Source organism: Electrophorus electricus, chromosome 19 (genome assembly GCF_041902795.1).
Source record: "Electrophorus electricus isolate QZ-2024a chromosome 19, ASM4190279v1, whole genome shotgun sequence".
Classification (NCBI taxonomy): Eukaryota; Metazoa; Chordata; class Actinopteri; order Gymnotiformes; family Gymnotidae; genus Electrophorus; species Electrophorus electricus.
Genome location: NC_137515.1, coordinates 14,799,510 through 14,818,268, shown reverse-complemented (window position 1 = coordinate 14,818,268; position 18,759 = coordinate 14,799,510). Strand labels below are relative to the sequence as shown.

Below are 18,759 nucleotides of genomic sequence, written 5' to 3'. Positions count from 1 at the left end.
CAAAATTGCTCATCGCACTAACACAGATATGCAATACACATAATTTGATTTTCGTTGTCCCTCATTTCATTCTCTGAAACCACATGATTCGCCTTAGAGGTGCATGTGTCTGCCTGCTAGGCTAAAGGATCTTAATTAAATAAGTGGATTTCTTATTTTTCCATGACCTTTTCATTCCATCTGGCGTTCCTCTACACCTCCTAAACACACAATCCCCAATTCTGACAACAATATGAATGTCAAGCCTAACCAACGAGTTTCATTTTTAAAACTTTGTTAAAGCTGTTAAAGCTTAAAGCCGGATTATTTATAATGTTGGTTACAGTGAGGTAAAGCCCACATTAAGTTTGACATTGTAAACAATTAGCTCTTCTACAATTCGAAGTAAAAGCAAAAAAAAAAAACAACGGCTTTAACAGCTGTGGACTGCACATGTAAGGGCACTAACTCTAAGCTGAAGTGGTGAGGCCCAATGCCTTGGCCTCTAAACATGAAGGGATTTCAGCTAGTGCCGTGTATATTTATCCAATAAGCACCACAACAGGCAGACTGAAATGAGTGCCTCGTGAAGGTGAAGATGCCGGTCTCCATGAGGTTCCTGGGGCTCCCAAGTTGTCGGAAGGCTAATTGATTATTGACAGCATGACTGCCTCCGGCTCTGAATAAAGCATCTGTCCTCTAAGTGATCCAGAGGGCATTTCAAGCTTGACAGCAAAAAATATGGGGACACCAGTTTGAGTGACTTACACAAATACCCACAGTAAAACTATTAGCAAAATTGATTGTGAAATACCTTTGGAATATAAATTCTAACAGCACAGTACATGTTCTGATAGGTCCAACATTTTATAAACAGCTTTATAAGTATACAGGGTTTCCCAGGTGCTCAGATGGTTGACCTTGAAATAACAGTTTCACTTTAAAATAACTATACTGTCAACCACTGTTGAAAGTTTTATATTGTATTTTTATCAGTAAAAAGCTGTCCCCTTTTGCCCCTCCATGGGATCTTGCACAAAGCAGCATAATGACTCTACTTGAAAATATACTTAAACAGCTCATTAATTATTGCAACAAACATTAGAAGTAACAAATTAGACAAAATTTTAAAAAAAAACCCACTTTGCGCCACTAACTGCAAGCAATATCTGACATTCTGTAATTATTCTGAGAAACATTAAATTAGTTCACAAAAATTAATGGGCACTAAAAGCTTCAACAGAAGCCTCTTCCTTTGTTATTCTGTAACACATGCTTCTTTTACAAGCTTCTTTTCCGTAGGGAAGGTACAGATCACGTCAAGGAACTAATATGTTCAGCTCTCCTGTACAAATGACTCATTTACTGCTGCAAAGCCCCCTTCAAACTAACGTTTACTACAAGCCAACCTCTGGCCTCAAAAAGACATTTAATTTGTTCTATTCTATTTAACGCATAAATATATATCTTGGGTCCTCATTTTTCTCCTTCGACCTCGCACAGTTTGTTTTACATGACCAACAATTTATCAGACTGTGACAATGTATGATATTGTGTAATTGTCAATAAAATACAGTAAGTGTTTTACACTAAAATGGCAGTTTGTAGATCAATTTATGTTAGGTACAAGTGTCCAGTTGTTAGTATCCATCCCCTTAAAGGTCATCAGACTCAGCCGAATTACAAGTGATACACAGATTGTTTTAGACAGCATTTCCACTGCAAATCAATATACTCTTAAAGTAAATTTTCAGAGTACATTATTTGTCAGCAGAACAAAAATATCTCAAAGATGCTTTTGTAAATATTTAACCCCTTAATTGTGGACCACAATTTTCACAGACTTTGCACAGATTCTCGACTCGACTGAGACCTGCACTAGAACTTGGCCATTGTGGAACATTCACACTTTTGTTGCTTAGCACCTCAGGTGCTGTTTGGCCTTGTGCTTAGGACCACTGTTCTGCTGAGAGAGGTTTTACCCAAGCTTTTTTTTTTTTAACTCAGCTAACTGAGGCAGGTTGTTTTGCAGTATTTCCCTGTATTCCTGCTAAGAAAAAGCAGCCCCAGAACATGATGACGGCACCCACATTCTTCACTGTTGGAAGAGTGTGTGTTGAGGAATGAGCAGTGTTAGGCTTGTACCAGACACATTTTTAATTTGGGCAAAAATCTCAATTTTTTCTCTTCTGACCTCAAACCTCTGGCAAATACCAGACTTGCTTTCAGATGAGCTTTTAATAATGGATTCCTTCTTCACACTATCCTATATATGACAGTTGAATGCAGAGCTATTAATATTGTTGCATCTTGACTCCAGTTTCAGTGCTCACTGGGATGTCCAAACACTTGGCTATTATTTTTTTAGCATATCTTGTGTATGTCTATGACTTTCTCTAATTGTCTTAGAATGCTGTTTGGTCTTAATGTTCACTGTCGCACTAAAGGAACGTGAATTAGGGGTGTCTATCTTCCAGAAAGGTTCAACTTTTTTATATGATCCACAGACAAAGGCCAATTATAAGCCACTATATTCCATAAGTGTAATTGAGCTTCCAAAGTACATAGACTGAAAGTTTATGCATACAGAACGTTTTCAGTAATTTTTGTTACAGAATATTTTGTTATATAAAACCAGTATCACAGACATTCAGGTTGCAGCATGACTAAAATGACCATTTAATTGGTTCTTGCCTCTCTGGCTTCCAAATTCTACAGAATAAACATCTAGTTCTCTTAATTTTGACCTCCATGATAACCTTAATGGATGTTGTGCACACAAGAGCAGCCAAGGAATATTCTTCACCTGCCTCTTCTAAATCTTCAGAAAAAGGCACAATGAGCATTAATGTTAACTGCTACAGGCATGGAAACCCATGTGGGAAGCATGTTCCAGGATCCCAAAAAATTCCTAAAATGCATCAACGCTCTCATCAATGCTGTAAACAAACTGAAAAGCAAAATGGATGCACTCTCTGTCAAAGTTGTGGTTTTCAATTAACTCCTTACCAAGGTAGAGTCAGAGATTTCTGCACTAGTCCCTCAACAATCATATGGACCAACAGTTCAGGCCAAGTAGCACCATGACAGAGCCAGCTACCATGGTTTAAGACCACCTGGCCAAGTTCAAGCTTCAGTGACTGCTGCTCTTAGTAGATGACTAGTTGTAATTTCATCACTTGGAATGTCCACGGTCTTAATGATCAGATCAAACTAATTAGGTGTTTGGAATTTTTTGCCACAAAAAAATATAAATATGTATAAAATATATTATCATGTAGTGTATTCCCCCAACTCCCCCAATGTGTATTTTTGATTCTTTGATTCCTCGGCTGTACAATGAGTTAACTCAATTAATGGGCGGAGATTACATTACCATAGAGGATACAAATTTAGACAGAGCGAGCAACATATGAATTTCATATATGCCTAGTATTTCATCCAACCTACTGAAGCAGTTCATAACTGCAATTAACATTATCAACCGCTGGCGTAGACATAATCCCAGCTATGTGGACTACACATTCTACTTTGCTCATCATGTCATTCTAGGATTGATTATTTTTATCTCCCTCTGCCCTTAATTATGTACTAAATAACACAATTCTTTATATGCTCACCTTAGTCCATTCATTATGATGTCCTTCAATTCCCCTCTGCCCATAGCTTCCCGCAAAAGATCGCACTTCAATATCTTGCTTTTGATAAAACCACTTACTAAGGTATATTAAAACAGAAGTAAACTCTTTCCTAGAAATTAATAACCAATCCAATGCAACTCCACAGCCCCTACGAGAAGCCACTACGTGCCACATCAGAGGTCACAGCAACACATTTGCCTTGTTTTCCTGGTTTTGTTTTTTTTATTCCAGGCCGCAGACTGATACATATTTCAGATTATGCACCCTAGATACAAGAATCAAGTGATCTTTGACCAGCTGGAATGGAAATACACGTGGGCAGTTCTGAAACAATTTTAAATCAGACTGCAATGTATACACATGGTAAAATCTTTATGCCAACTCATCTGCAACTGTTTATACAGGGCCTGTAACCTCGTCTCAGTTTCTTAGGTAGGTAGCAAACAGGGGTGTCCTCTCTCTCCAGGTCTGTTCTGTCTCATTTAACCCAATAGCTCATGCTGTGCAACTATCCCTCTGATGCAGACGTCATGAGCCCCCCCCGCCCACACACACACACACACACACACACACACACACACACACACACACACACACACACACACACACACATTTTTATTAAAGGCTCTCATCATGCTATATCATTATATGCAGTTAATATCCTATTGTATCTCTCCAACCTTTATCAATAAGTACTCTAAGTGCTATATCTTTTTAACACATTCTCTGGATACAAAATGAACCTGACTAAGTTGGTTCTAATGTCCTTAAATACTGACCTAGCTTGTACGCTCGGGCATGGCACATTTAGCTTAAACCACAAGAATTTAAATGCTTAGACACAGAGATTCATTCTAAAATAGATATCATGTGTACACAAAATTATTCCTTACTGTTGGAGAAAAGGAATGATTTTAAAAGATGGAATGGCTGCATTGTTCTCTACATGGCAGAGGATCTGTGGTGAAACTGAACATCCTTCTCCATGTCTCATTTTCATTTTCAATGGTCGCCCTTTCTCCTCCACCCAGATTTTTTGACAAACTTGATAAGGAATGTAGACATTTTATTTGTAATGGTAAAATGTCAATGATGTGTCTCTCCACCCTTCAGTGGTCTAAAACATCAGGAAGGTTGCGCATTGCAAATTTCAGATATTACTACCTATCTTTTCAGATGGCATCACTGAGAACATGGTTCAACTCTATCTCTAAAACATCATAACATGAATTGTAAAGTAAAACTGTCAAATCACTAAGACTTGAAGACTTACCCTTTGCTGGTGTTAAGCAGAAAGTTTCCAATAGGGTACAATAAATCGCTTACTAGCAGGGAAAAAACTATGTCTTTACACTATGGTCTAAGGCCAATCTATTTATTTTAGAGGTATTTTTAATTGATAATGACCAGTTGTGACACTACAAATTTGCACATTTTATATTGCATTTTATCTTGCATTCCAAATTAAACGTTCTGCTGGTAAAATTTGTTCTAAATGCTCTTTGGGTGTTGTTGGAACATTTAATCATGTTTTCTGGCAAGATCCCGCAATGAAGGGTATCTAGGAAACAGCAAGTTCCCTGCCACCTTCCTTATTAGAAGTGGATCTTCCCTTATGTTCCACTCTGCTTCTCCTTGGAGATGATTCAACATTTAATTTGAAAACTTGTCAACAGCAGTGAAGAAAACAATATCGAACATCCATGCATAGTCGGACGTCCAATTAAGATCTACTATTATTTTCTGGATGTACTGGAACTAGAATGGGCTACTGCAAAACTCCACCAGACATTTGGTCAGAGGGTACTGATTTTGTGAGGGTCATGTTGTAATTTAATTAGCTGTGTTTGTGTGTCTGTGCTTGTGTGTTTTGTATTTCAGTTATGGTGTGAAACTTGTTAATAATAAAAATATATTTACAAAAAATAAAATCAATATCACTTTAATTAATTTTGAAATAAAAGCCTTTTGAAATAAAACATGACAGTGCTAAATATGAAAGTGTCACTTGGAATTAAGATCGATCTGATGATCTGAATAATTTTGTTGTGTAGTACAAATGATTTAAGCAGTAATGCACAAAATTAACTCAGGTGATAGGTCCAATACAACTCTATGCTCAAACACAAAGAAAATGTTGTCAAATTAGTTCCATTTCCAATATAATACACCTGTGTCATTGTCAACACAGAAACTTTAACAACAGAGGTCATACACTGCATCTTGATGTTGTCAGCAGTAGCACTTGCAACCCACAAGTTTGGCAACAGGAACATATGCTACGACAGTCTCGTGAACTGCAAGCAAAGGCAAAGACAGATTTTGGTCCACTCAACATGTGAACTTAGCATATTCAAAGCATGAGCCTCACCACCTCATCAAGACCTGTGCTGAAGTCACATGAATTTTCCACTGAGCCTGAAAGCTAATGAACGTCACTCATGGGAATGGGTAGACCAACCACGGAGACTCCAGTGGATGCAGTCGCGGGGCATCTGCATGGCTTGAAAATCAAAGACATCACCGCCCTTTATGGAGCTGACCACAGGACTGTTCTTCCACCCTACCATCCTTCCCCAATGCTTTCATTTGTCCACATTCAAGTCAGCACGCAACTTTGCATCCAACATAAACACATAAGAGACAGGACCCTGCTTCCTTCGGCATGGGCGCTCGGGGGCCTCTTCGACACGGGTGACCTGCCGCATGCAGCAGAGCCCAGTTGCGTCGTGCCAGATGTCTGTCTTCTCTCACTCATCTCCACAGGGTCCTTTAGGCAGACGCATTTCAGAATTAAATCACTCCAATTTGACCAGGCAGCTCAAATCGACACTCAAATCCAGGGGCCTGACAACGAGAAGTCGATTTCTTCCTCGTGTGATAATCGCACACCTCTAGCCAAGGGCTGATAGTGATAAATCAATTGGGGTTATGTGGGGAAATACAGAGGTTCCCCTAGCGATTCCAGCACATATTGCTTTATATGTTGCTTCATATTGATGATTCTGAAGAGGATGCAGAGGAGGGGAAAAAATCAGTTTTGTTTGGGGTTTTTTCCTACTTGGAATGTTTTAAGCAGGGCTTGGAAATAGAAAAAAATATATAAAAATATAGAAAGATTCCTTCATAACCTGTATGCATTTGTATAGAAAGCAATGCATTTAAATGTGATCTTTTCAGTGCCCCTTTAAACGTATACAAGCTCTGCTCCAAAATCAATCTAAATAAACTGGCATCACCCTAATATTTATGCATCAGTCTCCAGCTATATAGGACCACAATGTAAATCTGAGTGTCAGTAAGCAGCAGGGTGTCTTGATTGCAAAATTGCCTTCTATTATTTTTTGTGAACGCAAACAGTCCACCTTGACTGACTTCTTACAACAGTAAAAATCTCAGAAATGCAGACATGAGTAATAAGATAGATATTTTGCAAAAATAGCCATATTAGGGGTAATAAGGAGTCAATGACATAATTCATATCCACCATGTTTTTGTTTTTTTTCTGGTAGCAAAGGCAAACTTCCAAGCACTTCTTTCTCTACAGGGATTGACAGGGATGAGTGACACTTTCAAAGCACCATAGAGAATGTTAACAGTCCAGAATGTGATTCGCACTACAGTCACTGGCAGGATGTCCTGATTTAGACATTATTTTAACCGCTGTGCTGCCCCACAGCGGGAGACCAGCCCATTAATGACACCACATGTGTTCTTCTCCTACGGAGCACAGTACGCTTGCCGTGCTGAGCCACACTTGGTTTATGTAGACAAGCAACCAGAGCGACCATAACCCCTCATGAGGAATTATTTCATCATTTATAATAAGACCACAGGCTGAGCTGGACGCTTTACAGCTTCTTCTGGGATAATGGTACAGGGGAACAGATGCAGCAGAGACTGTGACACCACAAAGCCACTTACAGAAGCTGAATATACTGCCCACAAATCCTCTCTTGCTTCCTTCTGTGTAGCTGTTCCCCTCAGAGCTAACAAGCCATTGGTTCCAACAACACCGAAGGAGATGAATAGACAACAAGAATTTGTACACTCACTGCTCCAGCGAGTATGCTGCACACAGGAGTGGTATGAATACTTTCGGAAGGAGGCCAGAAGTGTCTCTTCTATCTCCTGATCATTCCACTCATTACGCTGCTGTAATCAACTACAATCATCTCTTGAATTCAGCCACTCTCTCCAAAGCTAATGAGTTGCATGCCAGCACCTTCTCTGAGTCTTACTTCAAGTCTTAGAAGCCTTTACAGGTATAGTGCTGTTGGTTTCTCTTTTCTTTTCATCAAAACACAGCTTCAGGGCACCTTTGAACACTGATCTAAATGATCTCCATAACAGGAAGACTATGTTTTGCACTCTTTGCTGAATGCTACAGTGTGAAGTACCTGACAGATGTGCTTGAATTGCTACATTAATCCGCTGCATCACAACATGTCACAAACAGACTTCAAGAATCTTGAAGCAACACATTTGAAACTGTAGAACTGGCAAAGAACTCCTATGCTTGAGAATAAAGAAGAGCTTTTACGGTCCACACCACAGAAATTACCAAAACAATTCAGCACTGGCCAGAGCATCAGTTTGTCGTTCTTCTTCATTACCACAAGAATGACCAAAGATAGGACACTGCAAAATGTGGTCACCATGATTATAAACATTCATGGTTTTTATTGTTGAAAACCCATGAAAAAACATCTCTAAATACAGTGACATCTGCTATTATAGTTGTGGCAGACGTTATAATCTTTTTTGTGATGTCAATAATACTGGACAACATCCATTACAGTGATCTTTCTGCCAACACTTTAGTTTTAGTTCTCACCATGGTGTGAAAGGGTCTTTAGACTCTGTGAAGCTGGCAACCCAATTCTACTATAATACTGTCCTACCATCTAACCTACAAGTTTCCCTTAATGACACTTCTATTAACATTCAGTTGGCTCCATGAAATTACACTATCAGACATTGGCAGTTATTATTTTATCCTTCTAAATCTCGCACAGCACTGATCTCTATAGTCGCCGCTGATGACATATTAAAGCCAGAGCCAAAGTGAGCTCCTGATAAGAAAGATTATTGTAGTAGATGAGAAGCAGCATAGGGAGAGCGGCTCTGGTTTGCTGTGTAAAACCCCGTATCAGGATGGTTTTGAATTACCCAAGACATCCACACGAGTGCTTAACTGCAGAATTAATAAGATCGCCTGCAGATATAAAAGAAAAGAAAAAGAAACATCAAAAGCATCAGCTATGCCAACTGCAGTGTACTGTAGTGAGAGATGCAGAGATAATCAAAATCGTTGTGTGTGGAGTTTCCAGAGAAGCAGAATGTTTCGGACAGAGCTCCTTCATCAGCAGTGCAAGCAAAGCACTTGCTTGCACTGCTGATGAAGGAGCTCTGTCCGAAACGTTCTGCTTCTCTGGAAACTCTGTGTACTTTAATACAATATAAAATATCTATCTATCTATATACACACACACACACACACACACACACACACACACGCACGCACACACGCACAAGCACACGCACACGCACAAGCACACGCACACGCACACACACACACTCACACACACACACACACACAAACACACGCACACATACATACACGCACACACACACACACACACACGCACACACACACGCACACACACATGCATACACATACACGCACACACGCACACACACACACACACACACACACACACACACACAGGTGCTTCCTTTGTTTCATATGTACTGATCTGAAAGTTGAACAGTTCTGGCACTAACAGAAACAAGTGACATCACAAAGACACATTTCAACAAGACACTTTGCTTGCATTCATTGTCTAAATCTAATGTAAGCACAGTGAAGTACATGAATAAGTCTTAAGGCCAGTGGTAAATGCTGGAGGTAGCTGGGAGTCTGCAGAGTAGATCGCAGCAGAAAACAACAGTCAACATGAAATGGAAAACTAGGCCCCTACATATTACAGCCAGCACACTCACCATCCTTATGAAGGCATTATGTTGAATATGAAAAAACTGCTACTTATACTACTGGGACATGCAAATCAGCTATTGCAAACATGGCTTGATTAAGTGTCAAAATTTTAATAAGATGAGCTATTATCAGCCCAAACTTAATCTGATGTGATTAAGGGGACAAAGAGTAAATGACATATTTATATTTATATTTTCTAAGCACTTGACATGCGATGACAGTGTTCTGGCACTGAGGATTTCAAAGAGTACAAATAATTACAAACTTTGCCCAGCAGTTATCACTGCAGGGTCTATTTCAAACTAAAGTTCCCTAGGCAATCTATGCTCCAGTAACTTCCTGATCTGTTGTTAGCTATGCTAGTATGACTAACAATTGAGTTCACAAATTTTTTTGGCCACCATTAAATCAAAATGAATTGTAAGACAATTCTTTATGGAAGTGATTGTTTTAAAAATGTTGAGCTTCATTACAGAATAACACTGAAATATTAAAACTCTGCAGTCATATGTGTGTGATGTCAGAGATTTATCTTCTAAGCAACTTATTCAAAGGAACATCATTTTCATTATAGGTCCCTGTGGAGGCATCATTAAGTTTAGGCAATGCACGGTCCTCAAATAGAGAACATATGAATTCCATTTACAACACAAGTCAGTGTTTCAACTACTACATTAAGGAAAAAACATCAAACATGATGAGCATTTGAAACTTTGCACTACATGCTTTCTGGGATTCATACAACTGCGAAGGACAATGTTTAATGTACCCTAACAAAATCCACGCATGTGGGATCTCTGTGGATCTGTTTTTTAAACTTTGGTGGACTATGTTCTCATTTAAGTGAAGTAACTGTAAGAAAAGAAAATAGATAACAAAGAGCCAATGATTAATGAGAAACATTCTTTTCTACATTGACCCAAAAAGGCCATTAAGATTGCCACCCAAGCGTTTAGCATTAATTATGAGAATTCCCCTTAAGCTTCCGTGAAATTCAATGAACACTGCAGACTCTCAACTGTAAAATGGGAATATTGCAATTCAGCAAGATGCTGAGTCAACTTCCACATTTCATTCATTTATTCTAATTTCCATTTTTCATTTCAATTCATACATAATCTGGGACATATAAGTGCCCATCGCTAGGCTTCTTTTAAAGCTACCCACAAGTTAAACTAAAGACAGGCCACTGGTGATTCTTTTAGAAACTCTTAATACGCAAATAAAAGAGCAACAATATAACTCTACCTCAGGTAACTTTTCTGATGAAACTGAAATTTCAGGCGTGACAGTAACGTTGCATTATATATATATATTGTGATTGTATTACAATATTGTATTACTACATATATATATATATATTGTGATTGTATTACTACACACTGTAATAGCTTTTCCAATTATGAAAAACATCTTTTCCACTTATGAAATATAAAGATCAGCCTACTTTATTTTAATTATGTATAATAATGTGTAATTATTATATATAATTATTATGCCTGTTGGATCATGTGAACAACATGATTCAGCAAAACAGCAACAGAACACTCACCTGGAACATTTCAGGTTGGTCAGGATGTGCATTGCACGCAATGAAAAAAAAAATGTGATTAATTAAAGTGCTAATTTGCATACTGCTGCTTTCTTTATCAATTTTACAAAGGCCAATGTGATGATAAAGATTACAAACCCAGCAGCCACACCTGTCAAGAACAACCTTATATGTGCCACTTTCAAATAAAGGAGTTTGATATTGACATGTTCAGCAAAAGCCATTCATTTTTAGAAGTGAAGCAGCAGTCCTCTGATAGATTAGCAGAGCTCTTTTTAATCAGGCTTTGTGCAGTGTAGGAGCACGACTCGTGATAGATCTAATTGAAATGCCTGGCCTATATGCTTTTCTGCAGCTCCTCATCATGATCATGAACACAGACCCATGCGCGCGCACGCACACACGCACACACGCACACACACACACACACACACACACACACACACACACAGACATAAAAGGACACTAATCACCACCACACGGATTAGTAGCCAAGCATGTGCCGCTAAACCGCTTCCTGTGCCATCTGCTGCATGAAAAACTACACAGGGTCAAACCTTCCCAGTGGACAGGCACCATGATTAACTTACACACCAAAGGCTTCTGAAATGAAGGACGCTGAACTATCAGTACGAATATGACTCTCAAAGTAGAATGGAGGTAAGGAGTGATAAAATCCTGTAAGAGTGCATATGTAACATGCTGGTTTGGGTGGGACGGATGTTGTAGGCCACCAGTCTGCTTTAAACTAAATCCACAGTCCTTGAGTCTCCGCCCAACATGAAACATATAATCTGAATCTGTAGCAAAGAATCTGTGACATAACTGGAAACATGCTTGCTGTATATAATAATACTGGCTTCTACGGGATAAAATGCATACCTCGTCCAAAATACTACAAAAGGAATTTTTGATGAAACAGGCTTTCCTATGAGCTAAAAAAAAGAAAAAGAAAAAAGATGAAACGTGTGCTGAAATACTAACATAATAAATTACATAAAGTATACACCTAACACAAAAAATTATCCTGTATGCTGATCAGAGATAGTTAAAAAAAAAAAAAAGAACTCCATGTGATAATCTGTCTGGCTAAGCAGACAAGCATAAATAAACAAATCCCACTGCACTCACTTTCAACCTTGCATGTGCAATAGCAGTAGGCCTATACATCCGGTTGTATACTTCTACTGGTACCGATATCACAAGACAGACTTGAAAGCCCTGTGCAGAACCTTATAGTAATTACGTCATCACGTAACTTGAACTTACAGCAGAGGTGATAAAAGCCTCATCTCTTATTAAACTCTCTCGTTTTGTCCTTATTTGTCTCTACTGGTGTGCGAACATTACAGAGACCTGTTTTCTTTGTTTGTTTTCACAGATGGACACCACAGAAATACTAGCAAGAAACCGTTGCCTTAGGCACATGAGCAGTAAAAGTAAACATTGCTAATCACCTGTTACACTATAACAATAAATCTTCAGTACCGATTAAAATGTATGATCAATGATTATAAGGCAATCATGCAGTAAACATAACAACTAACAACATCTGGATAAGCGAGGTGACCGAGATCCTACTTCGAAACCATCTAGAAGATTTTCTTGGCTTAAAACCCAGAAGGACAAATTCAAAGATAATCACCTGAATGGACGTCGAATTTCAATCTTCCCTCCTCTCAAACCAGCAGATACTTCATTAAACAGGGTCTGAGGAATTTATTGAGCGAACTGCAATACTCATCCCAAATACCCAATACATCAGACCAAACTGTATAATACCTGTAATTTAAGTAAACTTCCTAAACTTGAAAAGTTAAGATAATTCTGTTCTTGGGTTTTTGCGAACCTTTTAATTTATTATTTAGATAACAGTTGAAAGGTTAAAGACCTGTGTGCACAGCAAGTATGATCTTTCATCTTTGCATGCAATCTCTCCTTTAACTCCGACACTGAACTTCTCAGCACTGCAAAGAGTGAGGATAATTCAATGTAGGGTGCACCGTGCAGGTTTCACTTACACTCAGCACCATTTGCCCTTTGCCCAAAGCGAGAGGACAACTAGTTGGAACACTGACTTTAAGATGCGTGTCCAAATGTTTGACTGGTATTGATTCAGTTAAAAACATACATTCACTGCTTTGTTTTTTGGAGGGAAAAAAAATTGAGTCAAAAGTAGCAGTGTAAGGAGAGCAGTTGTTGACCATAACAAATGGGTAGATGAACTTATGATGTAGGTTACTGACCTGAGCACAAGTATTGTGCACAAAGATTCAAGTGGATACTGCTGATACCGCTGTGAGCTGCAGAGGATGAGCCGAGAAAATGAAGAGCATGCAGTGAAGCATGCCATGAAGAAAGCTGTGACAGGTTATAAGAACATATGATGAGAAAATCAATACTTATTGCTCACAAGATGGCACTGTTTGCCAAATTAGTTATCTTTATTTCATTCTCCTTTAAATCAATAAATGTTCAACAAAATGCATGTTATAAAAACATAATAAACATATTGTACATATTCATTAGACACATTATTTAAAATATACGTTTTGAACCTCCAGTCACTGGCCACTTTATTAGGTTAAGTTGTCTTAGAGGTGCATTTCCTAAGTGCACAATTTCAGACTAAAGCCAATCTGTTGCTAGATCTATTGTCAATTACACCCCCCACTTCATCACTGGTCAGTTTCTGACCACACCCCCAGTCCTGACTGGATATTGTATATTAGCATTAATATACACATGATTGGCTGGTAGAGGTTTATCAGGCACAACCGTGTTGTTGAGGTTTTCCACAGGGCACCAGCCAGTGTTGCTGTAGAGCTGAGTGTAGTCTACCAAGCAAGAATATCCTGAACTGTGATCAGAAACTGACAGCTGATGAAAGGTTAGAGGATGACTAATGCAAATTCTACATAGTAACAGATATACAGCTCCAAGTGTACATCCACAAGGTCTTTCTAGCTGGGTTCCTAATAAAGAGTTTTTGAGTTTATAATATGCACAACATTCTCTGTTAAGGCTGATGACACGCACTGTAATTGGGCTGGCATGTAAAACAGGCTGACATGCATGCGGAAGCATTTTGCTGTGAGAAAGGATGCAGGTAAGTGCCGTCAGCTTGGCCTTTTTTAAGAGGTGTTTCCCAGAGTTATGCAAAGCTTCCGGCATGTCTATAATTAGGCCGAGGTCCGGAGAAGAGCTCTCCCCGATATGGCATGCTTGGAGACAGGAAGGAGAGCTCTTCATAAAAGACTACATCGCCACCTGAGAATTCAAATGTGAACCAAGATTTTGCTATAATGTGTTCCAAAATTGATTCATAAACCATTGACCAAAAAGAATGTCTCACTGATTAACCCCTGAGTCCACACGGCAAAGTTACTCTCGTCTGATGAAGACTTTGGACATGCCTTTTAACAACTACTTCTAATTCCTGATAAATGTCAAGGTTTCCAATGGCCTTTTGTTTGACGCCGACGATTACACAGAGGCAATTGTACTGCAGTGCTATACCTCATATGAGGGCTGCATTCCTTTGACGTGACAACCCAAGAATGGGTCTCTGTGAGGTGTGTCTGTTGCACTCACTTCTCTCTGGCTATGTTATTAACCCACAGTCAACAAATGACCAAATAAATCTGTAGAGTCTTTCTATGGTTTATTAGCGGGGCTGCACACCCTTGTCGGAATAGTTTATTTTCATGGCACTGACAGATATGATCAAAGATCACTATTTATTACAATATGAGGGACTACAGTGCTGAGAACGCACTCATTTGTTGCATAACAAAAATGCTATTGGTATTTTGTCGCCATTGATCGATGAATGCAGATTTTAAAAAAGACAAGCCTTTTTCACAGGATTGTAAATGTCCAGTGTGGACCACACTGGGGAAATAGGGTCCAAAGGCAGACTTATAGCTGAACACAGTGGTAGCTGGAAACAGCTGCTTATAGTGGCTAATGATCCAAATCACTGTACAGATTTGACACAACTTACTTCATATTCTGTTGTGCTGCGCCGTGCACACAGAACAGTCCTCCGTGAGGACAAGAGCATTGTTATGCCATGTGATGTTATGCCATCTTCACATGCCATGTTGCTCATACGTATCGATATTATGTATACCCCGTTAAGTGGACTGATCCACAGCTAATCTTTTTTAATCTTCCAGGTTAACGAAATTAAGATACCATGCATTGGACGAATCGCCTTATCTTGACAGATGGCATCATGGGACATTTAGAGTAATATGAATGCCGCGTCCTTCAGACGAGGTTTTTTGGAAACAGTTGCATGGATGGTTATACACGTTGATGGATCATCGGAGAATCAGGACACACACTGGGATAGTTCATACATACAGACTGTGCTCTTATATTAAAGGTGCTAAGACACAACTAACACACAAAGAATATACCACTTGTAATCTAATCACAATCCTGTACTGCTAATTGAATCAGTTTTCTATAATAACTTCCTGTTTTCACAGGAAGATACTGACCACATATAAACAATGCTTGACTGTGCTACTTGAGGGGAAAATAGTCTGATAACTATAAAAACACTTTGTTCAAGTAATTGACAATTAAGAGGGCGTAAATATCATGGTAACATGCTTATTTTTTCAAAAGTGCATCGAAGCAGTTGTTTTTCTAGAAGCGCTAATGCACCATTTGGCCACTTGAGAAAATGAGCAAACTCTTTCGTCCTTTTGATGAAATGGGCAAAGTAGCAATTTCACATCTGGGCTGAAACCGATGTCAATTAGTCACAGTCATCCTCTGTGGCTAATGGGCCTAATTTCCGTAATAACACACGGCGCTGCGTCACACTAGGATGGCAGCACTCTCAAAAATGCTGCACCTCACACTGTGGCTCCCATGATAAGGGGACACGTAGCTAATGATAAAATCAACAGTGGGGGCCGGTGCCTTCAAGTAATTCAGTTCTCGGCTCACTGGGGAAAAAAAAGGACTCTTGTATCTGGTTTACTTAATTGCCTCTTGCCACTAATCAGTGCACCATTTATTTGAATAAAACAGTGATTCTTCAGCTGGTCTATACTCAACGTTCAATTCTCTCTACAGTTTCTCTTTTCTCTATTTAGGATTTAGAATCTGTGCTTTCTTGAACAACGATGTGGACACCTTTCACAAATGTATTTTAGCTCTTTTAGACAACCATCCCTTGATGTGTCTGCAAAGCTGGAGCACAGCTGTGACTCCAAGCTTAAATGTAATCACATACAGTTCTTGCATTAGCTCAGGGAGAGTCAGAAGAGTCTAAAGGGTACAATAGACAGTCCTGGCTGGAGGGATGATGGTGTGAGCTTTGCAGGAATATGTGCTGCAGCCTGGCAACGAACACACAGCCACTCTCAGTCACACTCACACTCACACTCTCTCTCTCTCTCTCTCTCTCTCTCTCTCTCTCTCTCTCTCTCTCTCTCTCTCTCTCTTTGTTCGTCTGTCTCTCACTCGACATCTTTCTTTCGCTCTCATTTGAAGTCTGGAAGAAAACACTTTAACCCCCTGACAACCAGCAGCCTCCGATACTAATAAACACACAGAGAGATATATTTCCCTACACACACAGTGTGTTTCATTCCAATTTTAGACCTGTGGCTGTGGTTGATATAGTCACAGCTGGCGGCAAGTCAAGGGCAGGATGTGATTTGCTATACTGTGCATTTGATGAACAGACTGCTGGGTGCCAGTAACACGATAAAACCACAGATTAACCATCGCGGCTGTGATAACTATCAATGAATCTAAGGAAATACAAGTCTCAATTCTTGTGAACACTGTTCGTTCACTAAATACTTAATATAAATGTAATATAACAATGTCGACAGTTCTAACACACTAAGGTGAATGTCACCCAGAAGACACAGTACAACATTTTTAAAAATTAAAAAAAAATTCAACAAGAACTTCGTATAACAGTAGCCTAAATTTGGTTTTCAATCTAAATCAGATGGTGCGCTATAACCGTTTCAGAGCGCTCACTGCTGCCATTCATGGTCAAGTAAGAGGGTTTTATTTTATACCAAGTTCCGATGTTTAGTCCTACTTCTCAGAAACAATATTTCCCATTCAAAAAGCTTTCCAAACCAGAGCAATTCACGTCAATAAGCCTTTTGTTATAGCCTAGAATGTCTGTTCAATGAGCATATCTAGAATTATTTAACCCTGATTTCGGTGACCTCAACACACCTTTAATGCTGATTAAAAATAATCATCTTCTAGAAATGTCCTCCATATGCTGCCTACGACGTATCATAAACAATAAATATCCACTTTAATGTGTTCTACACGAATGAGCCCATTAGCTGCCCTCAATTTGACGCCGTGTATCACCGGACCTATAGTTTAAGCACAGTATGGTATAGTATACGTTAAGTGATTTTATAAAACTTTTCGATCATTATTGAGCGCACGCACAGCCTCCACCGCAGAATAAACGTCCATACAGAAATACTCGTCAAACTGAATGCGTATCATTCCCTCGGAGTTACACTTGATCCTTAAGACTCCTCTTAGTTGACAACCTGACAACCAACCAACCCATGAAATCGCTGAAAGGTCTTTAAGGCAAAAACACCAATAAAAGCACTAAAACGACGGTAGTTTCCTTCTCAGCAAAGCGATATCGGTGTTGGCTATCTCCGGTGACGGCTCAGTCATCCCGAAACGCACGCTTCTCCAAAACCTTACCTTGTTGGATCAAAGCGATGGCGATTCCCGAAAGGACCACCCAGTACACGGGACTCTGCATGGCGATTCTAATAGCCGTCCGCTGTCTCTGTTGCGAAAGCAGTTTGGTGCAAATACTCGTGCGAAAATCCTGCGAAAAGTGAAGCGGAGCGCAGCGCAGTTCCCGCTAAATCCTGGCCTCGCGCTTAACGGCAAAGTGGGCACCAACGCACGCGCTGCGAAGTCCCTCCTTCAGCGAGGTATTGGCCGCGGGTTGCGCGAGGCTTCCGCACGCGTCCACAGACGACACTGCGCGCGGAGGAACCGCTGAGTTCATTTACGAAGAGCGCTAACGACCTTCGCCTTCACTTAAGCGCACGGAGTTTGCGAAGAGCTGACTAGACTTTAAAGGTGATTTGCACTGTGACTGAGATGTCCACAGAATGTGTTTTTAACCATTAGGTTTTAGGCTAAATTCAGTCATCAGAAGTGTGGTCATTTGATTTATTTTACAACCGTATCTAGTTTTATTTTAAAAGCACATCAATGGAAATTCTCTAATATCTTTAGTGGGCTATAGAAGCCTCTGTGCACGTTTCAAGTAAGCTACGCTTTTTTCGTGCTAATACTTGGGTCTTCGGGGCATGTAAGGTTAAAAATGGGCAGATGATTAGGCTTAATTTACTTGATCCAGACATGTCATTTGCTCGTTAATTAATGTCTGAGATTCGTGTTTACTCTGTTATATGATTTATTGTTGAACTTGGTCTGTCTTCAGTTCACCGCACATGCATGTTTTGTCAAAAGGTTTTTCATTAGTGGCAACAGTGAGCGAATGAAGATTTTAGGTTATGAATAATATCAAGTTGATTTCGCTGCCA

General features: G+C 39.5%; 1 protein-coding gene across 4 annotated transcripts in view; it reads right to left on the bottom strand.

Annotated features, from left to right (window-relative positions):
• Nucleotides 1–18,229, bottom strand: part of ntm (neurotrimin) — a 237,045-nt gene extending 218,816 nt beyond the window's left edge. The window contains exons 1-2 of one of the 4 annotated variants that reach the window (XM_081702621.1): nt 17,900–18,229; nt 13,420–13,476 (exon numbers count right to left, since the gene is read on the bottom strand). In XM_081702621.1, the coding sequence (XP_081558747.1) occupies nt 13,420–13,476; nt 17,900–17,960 (118 nt within the window). In that variant the 5' untranslated portion in view covers nt 17,961–18,229. The remainder of the gene's footprint in view (nt 1–13,419; nt 13,477–17,899) is intronic. The other 3 variants (XM_081702620.1, XM_081702623.1, XM_027012683.3) reach the window with 3 other exon arrangements.
• Between the last annotated feature and the right edge of the window lie 530 nt (nt 18,230–18,759).